The sequence below is a fragment of the Delphinapterus leucas genome, chromosome 2 (genome assembly GCF_059928025.1).
Source record: "Delphinapterus leucas isolate spDelLeu-1000000601 "Yukka" chromosome 2, BTC_Dleu_Yukka2, whole genome shotgun sequence".
In the NCBI taxonomy this organism is placed as follows: Eukaryota; Metazoa; Chordata; class Mammalia; order Artiodactyla; family Monodontidae; genus Delphinapterus; species Delphinapterus leucas.
Window position 1 is genome coordinate 67,725,657 of NC_143130.1, and position 25,583 is coordinate 67,751,239.

The 25,583-nt window shown below is 35.4% G+C and overlaps 1 protein-coding gene and 1 pseudogene across 8 annotated transcripts in view; one reads left to right on the plus strand and one right to left on the minus strand.

The window, feature by feature from the left end:
* The window catches only part of UACA (uveal autoantigen with coiled-coil domains and ankyrin repeats), a 98,791-nt gene that overhangs the window by 46,526 nt on the left and 26,682 nt on the right, over nucleotides 1-25,583 (plus strand). For 5 of the 8 annotated variants that reach the window (XM_089907046.1, XM_089907045.1, XM_089907044.1 and 2 more), the window contains 4 exons: nucleotides 11,660-11,793; nucleotides 16,044-16,132; nucleotides 19,215-19,279; nucleotides 20,076-20,133. In XM_089907046.1, the coding sequence (XP_089763172.1) occupies nucleotides 11,696-11,793; nucleotides 16,044-16,132; nucleotides 19,215-19,279; nucleotides 20,076-20,133 (310 nt within the window). In that variant the 5' untranslated portion in view covers nucleotides 11,660-11,695. Of the gene's footprint in view, nucleotides 9,539-11,659; nucleotides 11,794-16,043; nucleotides 16,133-19,214; nucleotides 19,280-20,075; nucleotides 20,134-20,275; nucleotides 20,396-25,583 lie in introns of those variants that run through there. The other 3 variants (XM_089907043.1, XM_022579915.3, XM_089907047.1) reach the window with 2 other exon arrangements.
* Nucleotides 119-7,845, minus strand: LOC111177777 (ubiquitin-conjugating enzyme E2 N pseudogene; annotated as a pseudogene).

The following is a 25,583-nucleotide window of genomic DNA, read 5'->3' on the forward strand; positions in this document are numbered from 1 at the left end:
CACGTAGTAGGTGCTTCATTAAAGTTTGCATATGCAAATGTGGAAATTTTTGTCCCTTTTTTTTTTTTTTTTGCTGTAAAGGACAACTAAGTTTATGATGTTTAAATGTTTTAAAGATACTTGCATTTTTACATCAAAGATTTATTTTCAGATGATTTGAGAAATGGAAATAGCTTAATTAGTGGAAAGGACTGGACAAGTCATAACAATAGGATTCTCTAATCATTCTGCAACTAACTGCAGTTGCCTTATACGAAATCCCGTAATCTCCTAGTGACTCAATTTCTGCACGTATAATATGAGAAACACTGTTAGCATTTCATATGATGGGGCTGAGGGAGGTAGTAGGGGTAACACCATTCAGGGATTTGTAGACATCATAAAGGAATTTGTCTCCTGCAAAAACAGAAAACTACTGAAGGATTTTAAGCGAGGTGGGAGAGGGTATTTGGAAGGGAGTGGTGTAGTAGTGGTGGTATGATTAGGTTTTCATTTTGAAAATCACTCTGGCTACAGTGTGGAGAATCCAAGGGAAGGGGCTGGAATGAATATAGACAGACTGTTTAGGAGATTAATGCAGTCATCCTGGTAAGGAATGGTGCTAACTTGAAGTAGGGTAATGTCGATGGACCTGGAGATGAGCTGGTGGATTTGAATAATAATGGGGAGGTAAAGTCACTGGGATTTGGTGAGTCAGGTGTCAAGACTCATTTCTAGGTTTCTCTCTTGTACAACTAGATGGATCATGGTATCATTTACTGTGTTAGTGAAACTTGGAATAGGATCAGATTTCAGGAGGAAGAACATGTTTATAGTTTGGGACATGGAGGCACTTTTAAGACACTGAAGAAGAATTGTCAAGAAGATATTTGAATACATGGGCCTGGAGATAGAGAAGTCTGGGTTGCAAATGTGTATGGGAGTCATACGTGAATAGATTTTTAAATTGATATATCATGAATATGAAGTGCTTCATAAACCATAAAGGGCTACAGTTGTGTGTAGTTTCCTAATTTGTGGTGCTATTTCAAACCTGGTGATTTCTCTACTCATCTTTTATTTTTATATTATTTTTGATTTTTAAAATAACAAAAAATATTTTACTAAAACATAAGATTTACAGAAGTTTCCAGACAAGCCATACAAAGTGGTTACAAGCTTTTTCTTGAAGGGAGGATTCTACACTTGACAGCAAAGTCACAGTGTTATTAGTGAGGGCTGTGATGTTTGTTTAATGTTCCCATTTTGGTTCAAACAATCAAGCTTGTCCATCTACAGCATCTAAATAAAGTTAGACTTGGCTAGAGAGCATATTCTAAAGAACCGGCTAGCTGCTTTTAACCACTGCAATTAGATCATCAAAAAAAGGGGGAAAGGAGCCCATAAAATTAAAATAAAACTAACTTCCCCCTCACCAAAAAAAATAAAGAAAAACACCTATCCCCCTGCAGCTAACCCTGACAACTACCTTCATTCACAGTGCTTTCTACTTAAACCATGATGGGGGAAACGCGTCAAAGCAGAAAGGGGCCATTGCTTTTAAATGTTTCGCAACAATCCAGATGATACTTCTAGCTTCTGCTCATGCTTTACAACAGTGAGTCAGGACAAGACATATTTGCTGATGGGCATTTAATCATCAAAGGACTGAAGATGTCTGGGCTTTTATTCTGTAATGTTTCTAAAACTGTGTCCATTAAATGCAAACAAAAAAGTCTTGGCAGAACTGGAGAAGTGATGCACACTTGACGATCGGGTTGATTTAAATATTATTCATGGCATATAGCCTAGTCCATGCTCTAGCTGTTTCTATGGCTTGGGCTTCATTGGTCTTCCACTGCTTCGCTACATCATTTGCTAATGGATCATCTGGATTGGGAGCACTTCACAAAGCCTGGATCTGTGCGGATCTACAGTGCTGGGGACCACTGATCTTTCAAAATATCTAAACATATTCTTCCCAAATTGTCTGCATTAGGATGATAAATTTTGGTCATGAAACGTACTTTAGAGGCTGCCATTGGGTATTCTTCTGGAAGGAATAGTTCAAGTTTAAAAATCCCTTCCTCAAAAGGGGAATCCTGAGGCTCAGCAATGACCACATGAAAATAACGGGTGTTGCTCTCATCTGGTTCTGCTTTAATGCCGGGAACTGGTTCTGACAGCAAACGCTGGGTTTCCTTGATAATCCTGAGGGGTAGCCCAGCCATCTTGTCAGATGCAGAGTTCAGCCTCTGGTCTCGTCTCCCTACTCATCTTTTAGTAGATAGTTTAGTTATTTTTTTTCTACAAATTTTTTTCTGATTTCCCTCTTTTGAACTACTTCTGTAGCTTACTTACATGTAATTAATGTGGTATTATAGCAGTGTATTATGATTATGTGCATGTTTACATATATATCTGTGTCTTTTTCATATTGTGAGATCAGTTAAAGAAAGTAACTGGGTTTTATTCCTGTGAATTGCCTGAGGCCACGTCTCATGTATGTTTTGTTCCCTATGGTATATCCAGCGCCTAACGTGTGGTGTAGCACATATCAAATGATCATGTATATTTGAATGTTGAGTCAAGTATTCATATCCCTTTACACATAGATGCTCAGTAAATTTTTAGTGAACAAATATCCCATCTTTTGCCAGTTATTCAGTACTTATTTTATAAACATTATATAAAAGACAAAACTCTTTTGCTGCTTCTCCTTATCTATATTAGGGGTTTTTGATCTTGGGGCTTATGGACTCCATATTTGTAGAGAGGAGATCAATGAAATAATCTGAAAATAAATGTAAATTTTTCTGATTCTGTGCTTATGTATAATTTTTAAAAGAAGGTCCATTGCTTTCATCAGATCTTAATGGGGTCTATGACACCAAAATGATGAAGATCTGTGAATTAGATACTTTTGTTTAGCATGACTTTTCTTGGTTTTAAGCAGTTTTCTATGAAAGTTTTGTGGTAATCCTGTATATTTCTCTTTTGGGTAATGTATCCAAAATTGCCTTGAGTCTAAAACTGGTCTTCATATTAGCTGTGGTCTGTTGAGTCCATCCCTTAAATATGTAAGTACTTTATATGAATTTGCGTATATTTTAAAGTCTACTTGTTTATTTGCATCTATAAAGTTCTTCTCAGGAGACCTTCTATCCTAAATATTGCATAAATGAAACAACTGTTGGACTTATTTATGTTTAAAAAATTTTGATTAAACCTTTTAACAGAGAAGAAATTTGAGCTTAATATACAAAATTTTAGTAATTTTTTTCTGCATGGTGGAATTATAGGTCATTTATGTTTTTATATGTAAAATTAAATATATTATAGGTTTTCTACATTGAAGATGAATCACTTTAAAAGTTTTTAAAATATCATTTAATTTCTGAAAAAGTTACAAATTTGCAGTTGATGCTAACATGAGGGAATCACTGTCAGAACTTTTAAGTGATTTCCTTTATGGTGATCTAGAGTTTAAAGCTGTCATCCATTTAGCTCCACCTAGTGAAATAACTGCTTTGTGTTATATTTATTCTCTAGAAATAAATAAATAAAATGTTACATTTATTCTCTAGAAATAGCTGTATTTTGACTTTTACCATAAATGTGTTGGCTTGCTGCATTCTGAGTTTGATGAATATCTTCTTTTCAAACCAGTGCAGTACTGAAGTATAGAAATATATTTATTATAATATGTGGTAAACATTAATGCTTTTTAAAAAAACTTACTGCTTCTTTTTAGAATGCTTTCATTCGATGGCACAGGGCTCATCTTGTAAGTATATGGCTGTGAATGACAATAGCTTCATTTTAATCCAGAGAAGACTGAGTGGGAAGGATATATACTGCATTTCCTGCCATATTAATGAATCAGTGAAGGGTCTTGGTAATAAGCATGTAATATAGTTTAAAAGTTTATACATCAGATTTATTGGACCATGTATCAAAAGTGCATGAAATATACAGAAGTTGAGAGAATAGTTTAGTTTAATGAACCCCAATGAGCCTGTAACTCAGCTTTAACAATTATTAACCTATGGCCAATCTTGTTTCATGTATATCCTCACCCTCTTAATTTTGTTTTTAAAAAGTTTATTAATTGATATGAATCATGCTAATGATATTGTGAGAGATTGCATTTCTTTTGTTTTATTATTTTTACTTTTAATTGTGGTAAAGAAACACAGTTTACCATCTTAACCATTTTTAAGTGAATCTTTCAGTAGTGTTACGTATATGCACATTGTTGTGTAAATTATCACCAGAAGATTTTCATCTTGCAAATCTGAAATGCTATATCCATTAAACAACAACTCCCCGTTTTCCTCTTTCCCCAGACCATGGTAACCACCATTCTACATTTTGCTTCTATGAATTTGACTACTTTGGATACCTCATATAAGTGGAATCATACAGTGTTTATCTTTGGGGGGCTGGGATTTATTTCACTTAGCATAATGTCCTAAAGATTCATCTATGGTGTAGCATGTGACAGAATTTCCTTCCTTTTTATGCCTGATTCATATTCCATTGCATGTATAAACTGCATTTTGTTTATCCATTCATCTATCAATGGATATTTGGGTTGCTTCCACCTCTTGGCTATTGTGAATTATGCTGCAGTGAACATGGGTGTGCAAATACCTCTTCGAGGCCCTACTTTCAATTCATTCAGATATATACCCAGAAAAGGGATTGCTGGATCATATGGTAGTTCTATTTTTAATTTTTTGAGGAGCCTCCGTCTTGTTTTCCATAGTGGTTGCACCATTTTTCATTCCCACCAACAGTGCCCAAGGGTTCCAGTTTCTCCACATCCTTGTCAACACTTACTATTTCTATTTTTTTGATAGTAGCCATCCTAATGGGTGTGAAGTGATATCTCATTATGATTTTGATTTGCATTTCTCTAATTTAATGATGCTGAGCATCTTTTTATATGCTTGTTGGTCATTTGTATATCATCTTTGGAGAAATGTCCGTTCAAGTCCTTTGCCCATTTTTAATTGGGTTATTTGTTTCTTTATAATTGAGTTACAGTTCTTTACATATTCTGCATATTAAACCTTCATCAGATATATGATTTGGAAATGTTTTCTCCCATTCTTTAGGTTGCCTTTTCACTCTGTTGTTTGTGTCCTTTGATGTACAGAAGTTTTTAAGTTTGATGTAGTCCCATTTGTCTATTTTTGCTTTTGTTGCCTGTGCTTTTGGTGTCATATCTAAGGAATCGTTAAATCCAAAGTCATGAAGCTTTTCCCCTATATTTTCTTCTAGGAGTTTTATATTTAGATGTTAAATTTAGGTCTTTAAATTTAGCCTTTAATCATTTTGAATTAATTTTTCTATATGGTGTAAGATAAGGGCCCAACTTCATTCTTTTGCATGTGGATATCCAGTTTCCTCAACACCGTTTGTTGAAGAGACTGTCCTTTCCCCATTGAGTGGTCTTCGCACCCTTGTCAAAGATCATTTGACCACATATGTGAGGGTTTATTTCTAGGCTCTTTATTCTATTTCATTGATCTAAGTATCTGTCTCTATGCCAGTACCATACTGTTTTTTTGTTTTTTGTTTTGTTTTTGTTTTTTTTGCGGTACACGGGCCTTTCACTGTTGTGGCCTCTCCCGTTGCGGAGCACAGGCTCCGGATGCACAGGCTCAGCAGCCATGGCTCACGGGCCTAGCTGCTCCGCGGCACGTGGGATCTTCCCGGACCGGGGCACGAACCTGTGTCCCCTGCATTGGCAGGTAGACTGTCAACCACTGTGCCACCAGGGAAGCCCCCCCATACTGTTTTGATTACTGTAGCTTTGTAATATATTTTGAAATCAGGAAGTGTGAGACCTCCAACTTTGTTTTTCTTTTTCAAGATTATTTGGCTATTTGGTTTCCCCTGAAAGGCAGTATGAATTTTAGGCTGGATTTTTCTATTTCTGAAAAACTGCCTTTGGAATTTTGATAGAGATTGTGTTGAATCTGTGGATTGCTTCGAGTAGTATTGACATTTAACAATAGTAAGTCTTCCAAGCTGAACACAAACTGTCTTTCTATTATTTGTGTCTTCTCTTATTTCTTTCAGTAATGTTTTGTAGTTTTTGGTATACAGCTCTTTCACTTCCTTGGTCAGGTTTATTCCTAGTTATTGTATTATTATTATTTTTTTCAAGTTAGTGTTTTTGTTTTGTTTTTAACATCTTTATTGGAGTATAATTGCTTTACAATGTTGTGTTACTTTCTGCTGTATAACAAAGTGAATCAGCTATAAGTATACATATATCCCCATTATTGTATTATTTTTGATGCTATTATAAGTGGAATTGTTTTCTTAATTTTATTTCTGGATTGCTCATTGTTAGTGTATATAGAAGCACAATTGATTATCGTGTGTTGATTTTGTATCCTGTAACTGTGCTGAATTCATTTATTAGTTCTAACAGTTTCTTTTTCTTGTGGAATTTTTAGGGTTTTCTATGTATAACATCATGGCATCTGCAGACAGAGATAATTTTACCTCTTCCTTTCCAATTTGGATACCTTTTATTTCCTTTTCTTGTCTAATTGTTCTGGGTAGGACTTCTAATACTATGTTGAATAAAAATGGTGAGAGTGAGAATCCTTATCTTGTTCCTGGTCTTAGAGGATAAGTGTTTCACCATTGATATGATGTTAGCTATGTGCTTTTTATATATTACCATTATTATTATTATTTTAAAAAAGATGTTGGGGGTAGGAGTTTATTAATTAATTTATTTATTTTTGCTGTGTTGGGTCTTCGTTTCTGTGCGAGGGCTTTCTCTAGTTGTGGCAAGCGGGGGCCATTCCTCATCGCGGTGCACGGGCCTCTCACTATCACGGCCTCTCTTGTTGCAGAGCACAGGCTCAAGACGCGCAGGCTCAGTAGTTGTGGCTCACGGGCCTAGTTGCTCCGCGGCATGTGGGATCCTCCCAGACCAGGGCTCGAACCTGTGTCCCCTGCATTAGCAGACAGATTCTCAACCACTGTGCTGCCAAGGAAGCCCCCATATATTACCATATTATGTTGAGGTAATTTCCTTCTATTTCCAGTTTTTTGAGTGTTTTTATCATGAAAGATTTTAAATCTTATTTAATGATATTTCTACATTAGTTGAGATGATCATGGACTTTTGTCCTTAAGTCAGTTAATGTGGTGTATTACGCTGATCAATTTTCATGTGATGAACTGTCCTTGCATTCCAAGAATAAATCCCACTTAGTCATGGTGTATAATCATTTTAATGTGCTGTTGAATTCAATCTGTCCCCCTGATTATTCTGATTTCTTTTGAAGTAAATACCAGAAACAGACATTAAGCTGATAGACAGGTAAACATATGATATAAGGGCAGATACTGATAACTATTACGAAGATAAGTGAAACAGGGCAGAAAGATAAAGAGTGGCAAGGGTAGAATGGGGCTGGTACTGTTTAGATACAGAGGTTTGAGAAGCCCTCTAACGCAGTGATATTTAAGAAGAACCAGAATGAAGGTGAGGGAAGAACCTTACAGACACAGGGGACAGCAGAGGTGGGAATTTGCTTAGAGCTCTTGGGAAATACCTGGGAAGGCAGGAGCGAGAGTAGGGACAAGAGAGTAAGTCACAGAGGCTGGGGAGGTTCTGGATATCCGCAGAATAGGAGGGCACATAAATCCCATCTCCGGAGCCTTAGCACAGACAGCTCCATATATGGCTTTTATTACACATTACAGATCTCCCCCTGTCTTTTTATTTCCTTTGCCTTTGCTGTCCTATATATAGAAAGAATGTGCTTGCTTTGTTAACCAAAGGACAGGGCCTGAGTTCTATCCCACCCAGATTTCCTCTGAAGACGGGTGAAATGGAGTGGGTGGAGTCACTGGGTCCAGCCAGAATCCATTGTGATGTCTAATGTGATTTGGGGGAAAAAAAAATCATTGTTTCAAAAATAAAACATTATGGTATATGATCTTATATATTTTATAATTAGAATATGTACCTAATATTTTAAATTTAAATAGTAGGAAATGGATTTCTTGATGAAATTCGTAACAGAACTTTTAACTGGCAGCATGATCTATAGTATAGAGTTACCTCCTTCCTATAAACAGTTGTGTTGGGATGTTTAGCATTCCCATGAAATGATTTCCCAAATCTGCCTTTTTGGAGGAAGTGTAAAGTACTCTCGTGCTACTGTGGGAACTAGAAGGTACAGAACACCCTGGAGCTTGTAGACATTTGTCACCATCCTTGATAATGGAAGGAATGTTGTGGTGCAAGCATGTTAAGCATCGTGGAGAATGTGGAGAGGTTGTTTGCTTTGTCCCCAAATGGAGTTTCATTTACAGTCTTGCTCAGTGATTTATGCATTTGTCTCCTCTAGTATTTAATCGTTTTATTTGTTTGTTAAAATCCCTGAATCTAGATAATTTGATTCCACTTATAAAATATTTACTTGTTATATTAGGCAGGGTGCTAAACTTGGAAATTAAGAGTACTGAGTTAAATTTAATATTTGTTGAAAAGTATTCATCATAATGCAGACTATTTAATGTCTTGGCAGTGCCTCTGGCTCTTCTCATTTAACGTGTTAGGAGACAGACTGGCAGCAGTTGTAAGCTGAAACCTGGCTGTATGCAGAACGAGACTGATGGGGTACAAGGAAAATGGAGAAAATCTGAAAATGTTTCTGTGTGTGTGTGTTTCCTTAAAGTGTGACACATTTGCTTAAAATAGAATTTTATATTCTGTTTATCAAGGTTATTATAACTTCATGATAGAGGATCCTAAGACTGAAACTGGTTTTAAATATTGTTTTGTGGAATAACCAAATTTGTCTCTTAACAATTTTGTCGTGATGTCACACAAGTTGCTTTGATATAATAAGCATGTTTTACAATGTGTTTGAGTCATTTTTCCCTAGCAGACCTCATGTTTATTACTCAGAGGAGAAGCATGAATTTACAGTATATTCTTAGCTGCTCTTCTCTATCTATCACTCAGCTGTCAAGGCCTATGGAATCTAAAATAGATCCTGACCAATGGGAGACAGCCTACACACTGCTTACGGGATGATTCGGATGTGGACAGCTTTATTGTGCACAGATGCTGGTCTGTGTTGCAGTGTTGAGGCGGCAGGATGCAGAGTTGAAGTTTTCCAGTGGAGTCCCTGAAAAGGGACAGCTTTGAAAAACAGCTTCTAAAGAATAACAAATAGGAGGAGTTACAGTACCTGATTTGGGGACTGCTCACACTCAAGTGCTGCACAGCAAGGAAGATAATTTTCAAGCGTTATGAAGGCGGAGAAGGATTCTGAAGACGAGGAAAATATCGTTAGAGATCCAAGCTAAGTGTAGCCCAGCATGAAGACTGCAGAACAGGAAGAGTTGTAACGAGAAGGACCGAGTCACTTGTTAGGCGTTTCTCTGAGGGCTTGCTTTGTGAGCTACAGAGATTTGTAACTTAATGCGAAGTAGTTTGCTGTTAGCAACAAGAAACTAAATCCTGTCTATGATGAACTGTTGGTTTTCTTGTGCTCCTAAGAACAGAGTAGGTATCCCTGTAGTCCAGTGTAACAAGAGTCTTGGCTAGGCTTTTCGAACCGTATTCTTTTAAAATGTACTGTTTTATTAATTTTGGTTTCTTTGTCTATTGTATTCTCTCTGCTTTATTTGATTAGCAGATTGGGGTTAGTGATCGAAAACAAAAGTTCTTGTTTCTTTTTCTGTATTTAAAAAGCATATAATAGAATCTTAATAATTGAGCAGTATTTCTGTTAACTGACAGTGGACCAAAATGGAAAACAATGCTTAGTGGAGTAGAATTGAGAATCACAGGATAATATGAGACTTTAATCTCATTTAATTATCTTTTAAAGAGCCTTACTTTTGGATTTTACAATTGTTTTAGTGTTTTAGATAGCTCCTTTCTCCACCAGGACTTTACCTGGAAATAAAGTTGAGTTGTTCTAACTGCAAGGATAAACTAATCAATTTAGAGCAAGCGTTTGTGTGCTAAACATGACTTAATCCCTTAGGCATTTGAAAACACAAAGCCTACATCTACTACCACTCCCCAATTTAGAGTCAGTAAACTGATTGTTTTGTTTTAAAGCTAAAGAAAGGGGATGCCTAAAATGTAGTTTAGACTTTGAGCCAGTGAGTAGGGCTTAGCCCTACTCATAGTTGGTAGTTTGAACTTTTCAGGTTAGAAAGAAGTGGGTTCATCTCCAAATTTGACTAGAGACAACAATTCTGAAGTCTGTGTAGGTACTTGGATCAGATTTCAGGGATGGGTTAAAATTTTAATGTATTTATCTTTTTTCATATTCAGTTTTTATATTTTTCACTTCAAGTATTTAATGAATGCATTGCTTATTTAGCTAGAAAAGTTTCTGGTTTAGAGGGGATAGTAGATATAAAATAATCATACTGATCCAGCATTTAGAGGATATGCTTCATTTAAGTGATTCATTACCCCCTCCACACCCAGAAATTTGTTATGGTATTTGTGGATATAGGAATTGCTTTGTAAGTTAAGTGAAAAATATGTACATCTTTTTTTCTAGAAATGATGCTGGACTTAGCAAAGAATTTAGCAATAAGTTTACTGTATAGAATTTTAAAAGGCTAAAACCTTACTTGTTTAAATAATGTATATTTTAGTGCTGGGTTCTACATTTCTACTTACTAAGAAAAGGTTGAAGTTATTGGCTTCAGAATGTCTTGAATATATTTTCTCCAATCAAAGCTAAAGATAACCTTGATATAATTAAAATATACATCATGTGATACATTCTCCTCTTAAAAAAAATTGCCTTTGAGCTTCCTTTTAAATACACATGCACTGTTTTTGTTGAAATAAAAAATCTTTTTTAACAAAAGCAATATATGTTGAATGTAAAGAAGGAAGAAAATGAAAGTCATCTGTGATCCTATAATTTTAGGATTTTTAAGTAGTTAGTACTTTAGAGTCTTTTTTTTTCATTTTATTCTATGTAGAAGTTTCTTTTTATCCTAACATATAAGCATAATGGATTGCTTTTTCTCTTGAGCGTACGTGTGTGTAATTTGTCTCCATAATTATATTTCAAACAGTGCCTTTTAAGCGAGTAGCGGTGGTGGGGTTCTTAAAAGGTGTGCAGAATTCCACTGTGTCTAAGGGTCTTGGGAGATAATCAGAGCCAAATCTGAAAGCATGAGTTATAGAATAGGAAAAAAAAGAGCACACTGATTTTTGAAGTCATGAGAAATCTCGATTGAGCTTGGCTGCTTGAGTCGTTTAATGTCCCTGGAGTCTTGATTTTTCTCATCTGTTAAGTGAGGATGATGATTCTAGTTTACTAGGGTTGTTCGAGTCATTCATGCCTGGAACAGTGTAGGTGTTCAATCTTTCTCTGCTCTGAAGGCAAAGAAAACAGGGCAGAAAACATGAGAGACATCCTTTTTCTCAAAAGTATAATTAAAATATTTCTTGTACATCAGGTGTTTTGGAAAGGTTCTTTTGTGACGTTGGAACAACAGGGACAAGGAAATTTGGGGTGCAGCTGGTAACTGAGTGTTGTATTATACATTACTGCTTTCCCTTCTCTTTTTTTTTCTCCCCTTCTTTGGAAAGTCTTACTAATATATATAGTATGCCATGTTTACATTCTTTTTTTCTTTTTTGTAGCAAGCAGCAGATTGGAACAAATATGATGACCGATTGATGAAAGCAGCAGAAAGGGGAGATGTAGAAAAAGTGTCCTCAATCCTTGCTAAAAAGGGGGTCAATCCAGGCAAACTAGATGTGGAAGGCAGATCTGCGTGAGTATTACGATAATTCCCTAAAGGAAATTTGGGTAGACCCTTGGGATACAAATGAAATTTGTGAATTATGGTTATCAACATTTAATTAAAAAAAACCTTTATCAAAACCCACACTATAAAATCTTTCAACATCACTTTCAAACAATTTGGACTAATAATTCTTCTCAATATGAAACATTTTCAAGTGAGAGAAAGAATACTAAAATACTACCCAGTGGTCTAATTGTTTGGATGCTGTGGCAAACCATAGCCTGGGTTATTTGGTGCATTTTTATTCGGTGCAATTTTGTTTATAAGCTTTTTTATACTCCTTATCATATTTGATCCTTGCAGTGGCCCTTTGAAAAAGGTAGGAAAAAGTTTACAGAGGTTAAATAACTTGGTCTAGTCTCATTAAAAGTCACACGTCTGGGCTTCCCTCATGACGCAGTGGTTAAGAATCCACCTGCCAAGGCAGGGGACACGGGTTCGAGCCCTGGTCCGGGAAGATCCCACATGCCGCAGAGCAACTATAAGCCCGTGAGCCGCAACTACTGAGCCTGCGCCCTAGAGCCCGCGAGCCACAACTACTGAGCCTGCGTGCTATAACTACTGAAGCCTGCGCACCTAGAGCCCATGCTCCACAACAAGAGAAGCCACTGCAATGAAAAGCCCGCTTGCCACAACTAGAGAAAGCCCACACGCAGCAAGGAAGACCCAATGCAGCCAAAAAAAAAAAAAAAAAAGTCACAGGTCTGTGATGTAAACCCAATTTTTCTGTCTTGGAAGAGTTCTGTAAATTACACTGCCTTTTCCTCTTAACCCCCAATCCATTTTTATATTTGGGTAATTAATTTAAATGAGAATGTTTCAGGCAGTAGGGAGGCAGAATGACTAGTGTGACTTAGGGAGATACAGGTAGTGATCCTACCCTTTTGCTTTTGTTACTGAGGACTTTACATGCTTATGAACCAGGCATCTTTCCTCTCACCCCTCCCCAGTCTTTATCATTTCTCTCCCTGTTGAGGATGGGGAGCAGTTGGGTTAAAGGGTAGATCTAGCTTCTGTTACTACCCTCTATAAATATAGCAGTTAAAACCTTATCTGGGAAACCTTCCAAAGTTAGAGGTGAAAAGTCTCGTTTCCTAAAATTCCTCTCCGCCTTATACATGTGTAAGTTTTTTTTTAGACTATTATAACTGGAAACCAGGTACTAAATATAGAAATGAATATTAAGAAGTGGATAGTTAATGTTTGATGTAGGTCACTACCTTAGAATGCTTAGATATTTAAGTATAGTGAAAATAGCAAAGCATGACTTTAAGTTGTTCATAAGAGCAATAAAGTTTGAGAAGTTCCAATTTTTTTATACTGTTTCAGTTTTATCAAGTAGGCAATTTGATAGCTACAGAAACTGGTTATTTTGAGTCCTGCTGCTATTTTTGCTAATTTTAAACCATTTATAGGGCTCACAGTATAAATAGTGAAAATTTAATATCTAAAACTGACTGTTTTTCATTTTTTTTCCCCAAAATTCCAAGATGTTAAAAGATAAAAGGATCTTCTTTGGGATGAAAATCTTCAGTGAAACCTAATTTCTTCAGTTCTGTCCGTCCATGCTTTGAATGTTTTGAAGGAATGATTACTTGAGTTTTTGTTCAGGTTTTTTTGATCTAAGGTTCAACTTTGAGGGAAATTATTTGTATTAATGGTCAGAATTATGAAAATCTGGTGTAATTTGATTAACTATGAACTTTAGTTTGTGAAATATTTGAGTAGTATTAGTTTCTGAGGTTTTCACTGTAGGAAGTAGAATTCTTTCTGGGATTCATAGGATAAAATATTTTCCTTTTGTTACTCACACACAAACTGTATTCTTTCTTAATTAAAGCATTTTATATTTAGTCAAGTATAGGGCATATTACAAATATGTTTTCTGTAATTATAAAAATAATGTTATTTTGAATGATTTTTTTGGTTTTCAATTTTTGAAATTTAAGACAAAAGTAACATGTCCTTCTTGACCTCTATCCAATTTCAAAAATGAAATATTTGAGGCCTAGCCATAGTCACTGCAAGGATCTGTTTTCTTCCTGTTTGCCTCTTTCCTAGGGTGTAGCCCTTTGCCCAGGCAAAATGGGGCAGGTTCACCAAGAAGCTTCACTGCCACTTGGAGAGCCATGGATTCCAATTCCTGTCTCCCCATCCCCTCAGGCTGTCAAAAGTACTGTTCAGCCTCCCAGCTGTTTTCTCTGGAATCAGCAAATGCTCCTAGACAAAAAGTAGCCCCAAATACCAAGCTCACCTCTCTGGGCCTCTGTCCTTCCCTGCATACTGGCCTAGTAATTTTTCACTGTCTTGTTAGCCTACTGATACCTTCAAGCAGATGCATTATTTTTTATGAAGCTCTTCTAGTTGTCCTCAGAGGTGGGGACTGTCCATATTACCTGGATCTCCTATTATAGTAGTAAAAGTACTTGTCTTGTTTAAAAAACGAAGACTTAAAGTTGATTTTTTTAATTGAAAAAGAGTATTTCTATAAAGCAGTTTTCCAAATTTCCTTTGCAACTCTGCATACAATTTAATGATTGATATATCTTCTTTCTGAAGCACATCTACTATTTATAGCACAACAGTATTAATAATGCATTGTAGATTTGCTGTGATTTCTGCCCTTTTAAGTGCATCATCAGTATAATGTTGAGTTATTTTGAAGAAAGAAGTCTTTCAGATTTTGTGAGCTAAGAAATGAAAACAAGCAGACAATAAATGAGATCCCCAAGATTGTTGGAAGACTAAAAACCTTTGCTTGACGGAAATTACCATTCCTCAAAAGGTTCTCATGGTGCATTGCATAGTATAATTCCCCACTTCAGTGTTGCAAAGAGATTGATACCCTCAGCCTTATAGCAATTTAAGGAGAACTTATCTGACTTTTAAGAACACTATATTCCTTTTATCGGAAACATCTCTTTCTCTCTAATTCAAACTTTACGCAAACCTGGTTTACTTTACTTAGTAGTGCTCAGTCTCTAGTTTGCATTTATATCCCTTATAATACTAATAGAGGCATAACTAGTGTTGTAATATCTGGAAATGAATTTGCTAGCTATCTCCAGATTTTGTCTCTAAGCATTCAGTTATTCAGATATTTGAGGGTGCATCATCTGTCTGGTACTTTCATTGGTTCTGGGAATATAATAGGAAGCAGAACAGACAAGAATTCCCACTTTCATCTAGTTAGTTGAGTAGGAAAAGATTAATAGACCATAAAGAAAATAAATCTTGAATTTATATATAGTATTAGAAAATGTGTAATTCTATTTAGAATAATGAAGGCCAGGATGGGGAAGCTAGGAGTACTAAGGTTGCAGCGGACGGGGAAATGTAAAATTTTCAAATGGTATGGTTAGGGAAGACCCCGACAGGGAGTGTGCTGCCAAGTGTGTCTGTATCCAGGCACCTTGCTGAGCCTTTACCTCCTGGCAGCTTCACGATGGGTACGGTACTCGTTTAGGACCTGAGTTCAATGTCCTTTGCCAACAAGTCCTACAGTATTTACTTACAATGTCAGTTCTTAATGCACACAAAATATTTCTGTAAATGTTTATTGATTAAGAAAGTATTAGATGATCAAAGAAACAATGGGATATTTTATCATGTATCTTGAGTACTTGATGGCTTAAAGTTATTTCGTGTTCAACTCTGTTTGTGTGAAATTTGAACCAGTCATACAGGTCTCTGAGCAAAAGGAAGAATAATGTGGTAGTACTTCAGGAAGAAGATGATGCCAGATCTTTTGTGGCTTTCAAGTGTAGCTTAGCTTGTTTTGAAGACTTTTCTGTGCCAGGTTTAATATGATAATTCTAAAGAGATGGATAAGTGTTTTGATCTGTCTTTGGCCTTAGCATTCCATCGTAACTTCATTTGTTTTGGCGGTTTCAGTATATTTGAAACTAAGTAAAATAATCTGATAGAAACTTTTCAGTGCATTTATTAAGGTCTAAACACCAGTGCCTTTGTTATTGAAATGATAAACTATAGAGGTAATAATGTAAATTTGGATTAAAATGAGTTTTTCAGTAATATGAGATAGGTTTCTTTTTTCTTGGATTAAATATATAGGTGTTCTAATGTAGCCTTTAAAATGCATGTTCACACGTGTGTGTATGTATGTGTGAGTATTGGATATAAGGTGACATTTATGTAACATTTAAGTTGACCTTGAGTAGTTTCCATGGCATAACAAGTATTTTCTTTTTGTTTAGCTTTCATGTTGTAGCCTCAAAGGGGAATCTTGAGTGTTTGAATGCCATCCTCATACATGGAATTGATATTACAACCAGTGACACCGCAGGTACGTTTGCCTCCATAGTCAGTTACAAACAGAGAAGACAAGCATTGTCCACTGCCAATGCTCTAAATCAGAGCTAAATGTGATTTACAAAGAGAAGTCCTTAACTCTCTGTTTCTAATTAACTGAGGTATTGCTCTGGGGGAGAGGGCAAGTACTGGGGATGTAGCAGAAAGGATGACCGAATGGATGAGCAGCTGGAGACCTGAGGTCTAGGGCTGGTCTTGGTAGTGCTACAGGATTCTAAAATCTCAGACTCTGAAGAACCTTTAGGGGCCATTTCGTTTATACTCATATACTATTCAGTATATGAATTCTCGCTGTCCTGAGGTCATTTGGTTTTTGGTTGGACATTTCTTGTGTTGAGGAACTAACTGTCTCATAATAACAACATCACCAGTAGTGATCATAACAAGAAGAGGTGACACTTATTTAACATAGACTTAGCTACTCTGCTAAGCGCTTTACACGTACTAACTCATTTTATCCTCACATCAAGCCAATGAGGCTGCAAGGCACTGCATTGTTAAGCGACTTACCCGGGGTCTTTCAGTGGATGAGTCGCAGTCAGAGTTTGTGTTTTTAACCATTATGCCTCATGAGGAGACCTGGTCTGTGTTTAGCTAGCTATATTTATAAAAATTATTTCTAATAGACAGTTTAAGTCTGTCTCTTACCAGGCCTTCTGCTTAAACTTAGTCATACCTATGTCTGTCTTTTAAAATATTACAGCATAAGTTTGTCTGCACATCACAAGATAGATTTTAAGTCTTTGAATATAGCTATTGCTTTTCTTCAGTGTTTTAGTTTTCTGTTCATCTGGACAATCATTCTCAGTTCTCTGAGACCTGTGGCAGCTTATTTCTCTGCACTTCTACTTTGTTATTCAGTTAAATACGGGAGCTGACATAGAGCAGAGAATGTCCTTAACAACTTTAATTTTTATCCTATGACTCCATGTATGGACAAATAAATACATTACTGTTAACCAACATTGTGTTTGGAAATGGAAGGCAAGCAGGGAGAGAGAGAGAGATCACAAATGAGTTAGTGAGGAAAATCTTTACCTAAAGTTACCTTAATTGAAGATGAAGCTCAATTTATTTGCCACCTTTGAATGAACAAAAAGCTCTTATTACTTATATATATGTTTTCCACTGATGCAGAAGAATATTTATTTTTAGAAATTTTGGATTAACCATACCATTTCAGAATTCATAAGACTTTATTTATTGTGCTGATTCCAATTCAAACACACGTCTTTCTTGTTTTTGTCTGTGTTCTTTCTGCTCTGGACATTTCGGCCTAGTGGCCAATCTAAATGACTTTTGCCTTCCCTCCTTCAGTGCAGATGAAGCTCAAATGCTTTCCCAAGCTCAGCAGATGACGTCTTTTCATATACTGCATTCTGGCATACCTTGCTTTACCCATTTTGTCTTTTGTTTTTGCTGTTGTTTAGTCATGTTTTTATTGATGAGTTTAATTATGTTTGTCTTTAGAGTTGTCCTTTCCTGAGAACAAGGACCTTGTCTCATTTGCTGTTATATTGTCTGTTATAATCCAGATGTGGATATTTGATAAAACTTTGATTAAACAATCTTTATGTATTTTATATTAACTCCTTTATTTGCTAGCAATATAAAAGTAGATTGAAAATAACCAGATTTCAAGTTAGTGTGGTTTTGAGGTATTTGTGACCCAGGTCTTGCCAGGTACGCGCCTTTGGTATAATTCAGGGTGATATGCTTTAGATGTGATAGTTCCATGATTTTTTGCTGTACTATCTCAAGTGGCTGGATTTGGTATTTCCTTAGCCCTGACCTGACATTTTAATGTGACCAAGTTTCTGTGGCATTTTGGTAAACACCAGGGACTGTTGCCACTGTGTCTATCCTCACTATCCATTCCATGCTCTCTCTTACTTCTTATGTAAGCACCAGTTATTCTAGTCACTTTTCAGGATGTGAAATTGTTTCTAGAAAGTTTGTCCATGACCAGTAGCAAACTGAAATTTGAAATTGTTACATCTGACTTATTTGTAGAGGATGTTTAGGAGTGGTTGAATATGTTACCTGTTCAAAGGTCTGGACTCATTGCCTTTTGCTCTAGAACCTGTTAGCTACACAGAAATGATCAGACCCAGCAAAACGTATTCACCTATCTACATGCATATAAAACTGAATGAGAGTTGAAAGTCAATTTATTCCTTCATCCAGGATGAACAGAACACACATTACTTTTCTAGCAGAAAGGTCTACTTGTGAAGTACAATTATGTTTGGAGAAGTTTGTGAAGTTAGAGGGAAATTAAGAGCATTAAAGATTGGAAGCTGGAATAGTCTGGTGAAACCCTTGTAGTTTTCACCATCCAAGAAAGATATTTGTGTAAAGAAGTACAATTAGGAGAAATAGTGTTTGGAGGTAGAATGTTCTCTGCAAATTACCTTTTTCAGTATTCAGAGTTAACCTTCCAGATTATCTGGTGACCTCTTCCCTGCTCCCCTCATCATTTCCTTTAAATTTGCACATTTTAATCACATATTTGAAGAAATTGTCTGATTTTCAGAGACAGAATCTCTCTGTAAACTTTGAATTTTAGTTGAAGCATAAAAATTAGTTAGAGAATACCCTTTCTTTGACTCACATCTCTTAACCTTTCTCCATTTTAGTATCCACACTGCCTATTGAGAAATGTTATGTGAAATCTAGTTATCTTTCTCTCCCTCCTATCCCCATTCCTTTTTTTTCTTTCTCTTTCTCTCCCTTCTCTCCTATGGCAATATTTAATTACTTACTCTGTTTCAGGAACTGCTCCAGGTATTGGAGATACAGTGGTGAATAAGACAAAATTCTTGCTCTGTAATGAGTTTGTGTGTTTATTTTTTCTTCCCACCTTCATTGTTTTGGTGTGTACATTATCTCTAATTAAAATATGAAACTGGGTGAGACATCTTAGAAACTTAAAGCATGCCTACAAATGAAGTAGTCTGTCAACTGATTTTGGAAAACTGAAGCACATTTCTAAGGAGAATTCACATGTGAAGAAAATAACCCTTATCATATATTTAAAATTATTTCTTTTCTAGGGAGGAATGCTCTTCACCTGGCTGCAAAGTATGGGCATGCATTGTGTCTACAAAAACTTCTACAGGTAGTAAAAGTGGTTAATACTTTGACTTTATTATTTTGACTGCAAATAACAGATGTGTTTTTGGAACTTGAGATCAAAGAAAATAGTAGGCTAGCTTTGACTATTAGCTTACATAATATTTTTTCCATCATTTGTGAAAGAATGTGAACAATAAAGAGCAAAGACTCTGAGGGAAGTGAATTGCATAACTCAGTGTATTAAAAATAAACAACAAAGACTTGACCTTCCTGTTGACATTAGCTGGAGATTGGAATTTTCTGTCATCTGGTATATGACTTGAGATGAAGTGATACAGCATAGGATCTATATATTTCTGTATAAACATCAATAACTCAGACTATGTAATAACATCATTAGTTAAGCTTATAATCAGGCAACCACAAAATTCTGTGAACTACTGGGCTAAATTACGTTTTCAGTTGAAAGGTCTAGTCACGCATTTCCTTAAACGTGTTTGCCACTAAGTTTCACAGCAGAACTCATTTGTTTTTTTCTGATTCAATTGTTCAAGTTTTAATTCTTGCTGGAAAAAAACCCCAAACAATAACAGTTTCTATATTTCATGCGATTGTAATGTACCATATGTTTTCCTGTTTACTGGAACACTGTTAAATTTACAGTATAATGTTATTATATTTGTCGCATGTCAAAATATTTATGGCTTGTCTAGTACTCTTTAGAGTTCTTGATAAATGCAATATTTTTAAGATTAAATAACAGCTGTTCATTTGAGTCTCGATATTTAACTTGGAAATAAAACTTTCTTAGATTACTAAATATCTATGTTTTAAAACAGTACAGTTGTCCCACTGAACTTGTAGACCTGCAGGGAAGAACTGCACTTCACGATGCAGGTAATAAGCAAAGGTTTCACTTGGACATAAACAAATCTTTGTTAAAATGGCTGGGCATTTAAATTAATTTCAAAGTTTTAACTTGAATATATTTGTATAATTCATGGAGAAACAGAATGTTATGAATTTTTTATTTATTCAGATTTGAAATTTATTGGACTGTACGGCTTAAAAAGAATCATTCAGCCAATATTTACAGGCCAGGTTGCTAGATACTGAAAGTCCAAAGATGAATAAACCATAATCCTGCTCTCAAGGAGCTGTAAGTACCATGTGTTTGCTTGGGAACTGGTAGGAGAAATGGGAACGAGGAAGACTACTCTTTCTTAAAAACTATATTTACCTCATTAACATGTCTGAACCTCATTTTCCTCATCTGCAAAATGAAGTTACTAATACTACTGCAGTAGTGGGTACAACTGAATCATGAGCAGTACCTGGCATGTAGTAACTTCTTAATTAATGGTGATGGTGCTTGTTTTGATTTAGAGGTGTCAGTGCTGAATTACATATCATTGTAATTTGCTGTATTTTAAAAGAGATTTATATTAGTAATTTCAAAGATTTTATTAATCATACTGTATATCAAAATTTATCTGCATTATTCTTTAGGTGTCTTAAAGAAAATGATTAGAAAAAAGTTAAATATTTAAGGATTTTTGGAATGTAAGATAGTCTGACCCCTGGGCAGATTCCTCTAAGACTGAAATTCCTAGTTAACTAGGTGTTCAAGGAAAAGCAAAACAAAACAAAACCTACTGTTTCCCTTCATGTATATGGAATATCCTTGGTAGATTAGAGGATTAGAGTAGTCTCTGTTAAAAATGTATTATACTTCAAATTTCCTTCAAACTTTTATACTTTTGATTTTCTTCCTTTTTAAAAAAATTTTATGTATTTTTGTGATAGTTTAATCTCTCACACAATGCATTTTTTAAAATTTTGGTATAGAGTGCTATTATTTGCAGAACATTTTTACATACATTGTCATTTAAGCCTCACAATGACTCCTGTGAGTTTCTATAGTTTTATTTTATATTTTTATGATAATTTTGTATTACTACTTACATAAACAAAAATAATTAAAAAATAAATAAAAACATAGACCTTGATTCATATGTGATATACTTATCAAGCTTGTGTAGTTATGGGATCATCAAAACAAATTTATACATTAAACTTAAAATCATAAAAAATTATAATTCATTTCTGTAGCACTAATTTATTGTTTGATGGAAATTTTAAAATGATTTTGCTGCTTAATGAAGTATGAATATGTGTCACATGATATTTCTATTCTCCTACCACCTTCTCATAGTTGTTTTTTTAATCCATCCAACCTTATTAATAATCATGTTTTAAAAATTATTAAAAATGTTATAATTATTAAAAATTAAAAATAATCATGTTTTAAAAATGTTAATAATCATGTTTTAAAAATTATTAAAAATGAAAATTTGAAACATAAAGTTAGACTATCATATTAAAATACCTTATACCCTTCATCCAGCTGAGACAGTTGTCAGCATATGGCTAATCTTGATTCATTTATACCACCACCCATTGTTCTCCTCTACTTGGCATATTTTAAATCAAATCCAAGACATCATATAATTTTATCCATAAACAATTCAGCTTTTATCTCTGAAAGATAATGATTCTATTTTGTAACCTAAGTGTAATACCATTATTACACCTAATGCATTTGAAAATGTTTTCAATATCATTTACTCAATGTTCAACTTTTTCTAGCTGTTTTTATTTTTTTTACTGCTTAATTGAGGTATAATTATTATACAAAACTTGTATATAATTATTGTATAATGTAATGTAATAGCGTATTGCACATAATTAACAATATGGTATTGTGTACTTTAAAATATATTAAGAGGATAGAGTACTTAGTATTCTCACCAAAAAAAAACCCCCAAAACAAACCCCAAAAAGCACACAGACACACAAAAGGACACAAGGAAATTTGTGGAGCTGATCCATATATTTAGTACCTTGATTGTGGTGAGGGTATTACAGTGTATGCGTTTGTCCAAACTCATCAAAATGTGTACGGTAAATATGTGTAATTTTTTGTATATTATAGATTTTATTATCCCTGTTTTTAAAACTGGTACAACTTAACAGATTGGAATTTTAATATTTGTTCAGTAGGTATACAGATGAAGTTAGAATGAAGACCAAGTTGATGTAGTAAAAGAACTCCAATATCAGTTGCTTATAAAAAAAAAAACGGAGGTGGTATAGGTTGGCAGGTGGCTTGAGGTCATTCATGAGCTGAATTCTTTCCATCTTGTTGCTCCACTTTCCTCTGGTATCTTCCTCAGCAATGTCATTGCAGCAGGGTTGTAGTCATACCTGCGTTCCAGCTGGCAGGAAAGGGAAGGAGAATAGGAGGAGCGCATGCCCACAGTCTGAGGCCCAGATTTGGAAGTGGTAAATAGCCCACTACTCATAATCCATCAATAAGAGCAAAGTCAGTTGGTTGTATTTATCTGTAAAGGAGGCCCAGAAATGTAATCTCAAGATAACTTGTCATGGCCGAGCTGCCACACTGTAGAAGAAGGGGAGAACAAATTTTGGTAACAATTGCCACAGTCCAGCCCTCTGGCCTTCCAGATATTCCTGCAGCCCCTACTTCCCACACATAGAACATTATCCCCACCCCAAGGGAGAGGATACATAACCAATTCAGTCACTGAAGCCACCTCAAAGTCTGGGATTTCTGGGTGATGTGCACTTGTGTATTTTTGGCTCTGAAATGGCTCTTCATGGTCCAACAGTTTGTAGACTCAAAGAAAAGAGATCTGCTCCTCACAATATAGTGATGCAGCGAGAACAGGATAAGTAAAATAAAGACTCCCTTTTGGAAACAGGAGAACTGGGAAATACACAGCAGTCACTATTCAACAGCAGGTTTCAAATACTGCTGAGCAAAACTTGCAAAGGCTTTCAACTGAGATCTTGGAGTAAATTTCTTGGTTAGCTCCTTCAGGTGCCCCCTGGTTCTGTTTCCTAGGAGAAATCCCTTAGTGTCCCTGTGGGCCCTAGCTCTGCCTTCTGGGAGGTTCTTGTCCATTATCCTCCAAGATCACAGGTAAATTGGATGTTGGAAAGTATGCTCTCTATATAGGCAGCTTAAGCACAGGAAGAGTTATTAGTTTTAGCTGACTGGGCTTTTGGATTTTGGGGTAGTGCATTCCCTCAAAACCTTGGTAGATTTCTGGCCTATTTGTTGCCAGCCACTTCCATATGTCAGGAACCATTTATTTTCTGGACATAAAGTTCTTAACCCTCCTTTATTTCTTGTTTTTATTTCTGGACTCATGATTCTCTACCTCATTTTATTTTATTTTTTTAACCAAAATTTAGAAAATTTATTTATAAAATGTTCAATACTGTGTAGAACATTAGGTTAATTTACAGAGTTTTTTTTTAAATTTTATTGGAATATAGTTGATTTACAATGTTGTATTAGTTTCAGGTGTACAATGAAGTGAATCACTTATACATATACACATACCTACTCCTTTTTTAGATTCTTTTTCCATATAGGCCATTACAGAGTATTGAATAGAGTTCCCTGTGCTATACAGTAGGTCCTTATTAGTTATCTAGTTTATATATAGTAGTGTGTTATGTCAATCCCAATCTCCCAATTTATCCCCCCCAACCCCGTCCCCTGGTAACCATAAGTTTGTTTTCTACATCCGTGACTCTACTTCTGTTTTGTAAATAAGTTCATTTGTCCATTTTAATACTGCCACCTCAAAGTCATCTGAAATAATAGTCTTGGATGGGAATGTAGTATCCTCAATCTGATCTTTATTCCAGGACTGGATCTGGTTTTTTTGTTTTTGTTTTTGTTTTCATTTTTCCTTATTGGGCTGTCTTTGAGAAAAGTTGTGACCAACAATAGTTTTATATCTTGCTGTTTGGTATAGAGAAACAATTGGCTTCTCTATACCTGTGAGGTCCCAAATATCTAGAAACTCTATTCCCTTCCATCTGTGTTCATAACTAATTCTTGCTTGACTTCATCTCTTTCTTGTTGACCTCATCTCTTTCTTACTAAAAGCAGTAAGCAGCCGCCAATATGCCCTAAAATCTGGGCTCTTTTCTATTGCTTCACCTAGAAAGGCTCCATAGTCACACAGTGTACCTTGTAAATTAGCACAGATGATAGATCTATCAAATGTTTTGCCACAGTATGAGAAAAATCACAAGGTTTCTAGCCTGAAATATGTTTACTGACCACCTAGTACCCAACCACTAAACCAGTGCTGTATAATTTAGGTATCTGTTACAACAGCACCTGACTCCTGATAGCAATTTTTGTCTTGGTTAGGGATAAGATTATACTGCTATGACAAAATAAAATAACATTTGCTTTAAACACACACACACACACACACACACACACAGAATTTATTTCTTTCGTGTCACAGCCCTAATGATCAGATTGGCTTGTACCTCTGCTTCATACAGTCATTCAGGGACCCAGATTTCTTCTATTTTGCAGTTCTACCATTGCCTGGGGGTGTTGTCCTCATCTTTAAGGCTGAAGCTGATAATAGGTACCTGTTATCCTGCTAGCAGGAAGGAGAAAGATTATGGAAGAATGTATAACCACTTTTTAAAGCCCTAGACTCAGAAGGTAGCACATGTCCCTCATGTCAGACTCCATTGGCATGATCTAACTCATGTGGTCATGCCTTCATGCAAAGGAGACTGGGAACTGTGGTCTAGGTGAGCCACCCTGTGCCCAACACAGTTTTACTACCATGGAACAAGGATGAACGGCTGGCATTCTCCATCATCGCACCTTTAATACTGACTTGATTTGTTCAGTATAGTATATAACTCTGGAATTTTTTATGCTTTACATTTTTTCCTTCTTATTTTTAATTGGGCCTGAATGGTTGTTATTTTATAATTTCTGAATTAATGTATTCAGTTTCAATTTATCTTTTTTTAAGATTGATTATATATTTTATATAAAAGACTTGCTGGATTAAAGACAACAGAAATGAAAAATTGACTTGATTTTTTAATGTATGTTTGGTTTTACTTTATTGAATTGCACCAAAAAAAAAAAAAAGAACACTGACTTAGTACTTTTTTGTGCAAATAAACTAATATCAACTTATAAAACTTTTATAAAAACTCGTGGGAAGTATAAACACAATCGTACTTTATGAATTTGACCACTTTTTTCCTGATATGAACTCTAGCATTTATCAGAGAAGAGGCATCATGTGATTTTATAATATAATTTTTAGCAAAATGACCCTGCTTTTGCATCAAGGGCAGACATTGCAGTTTGTGTTTTGAAAAGGAAATATGAATTGTATGAATCATACTTTATTTACTGAGGGTCTTCTATAAAGAAAAAAGTATATGATTCTTTTAAAAAAACTACACTAACACTTCAAGGA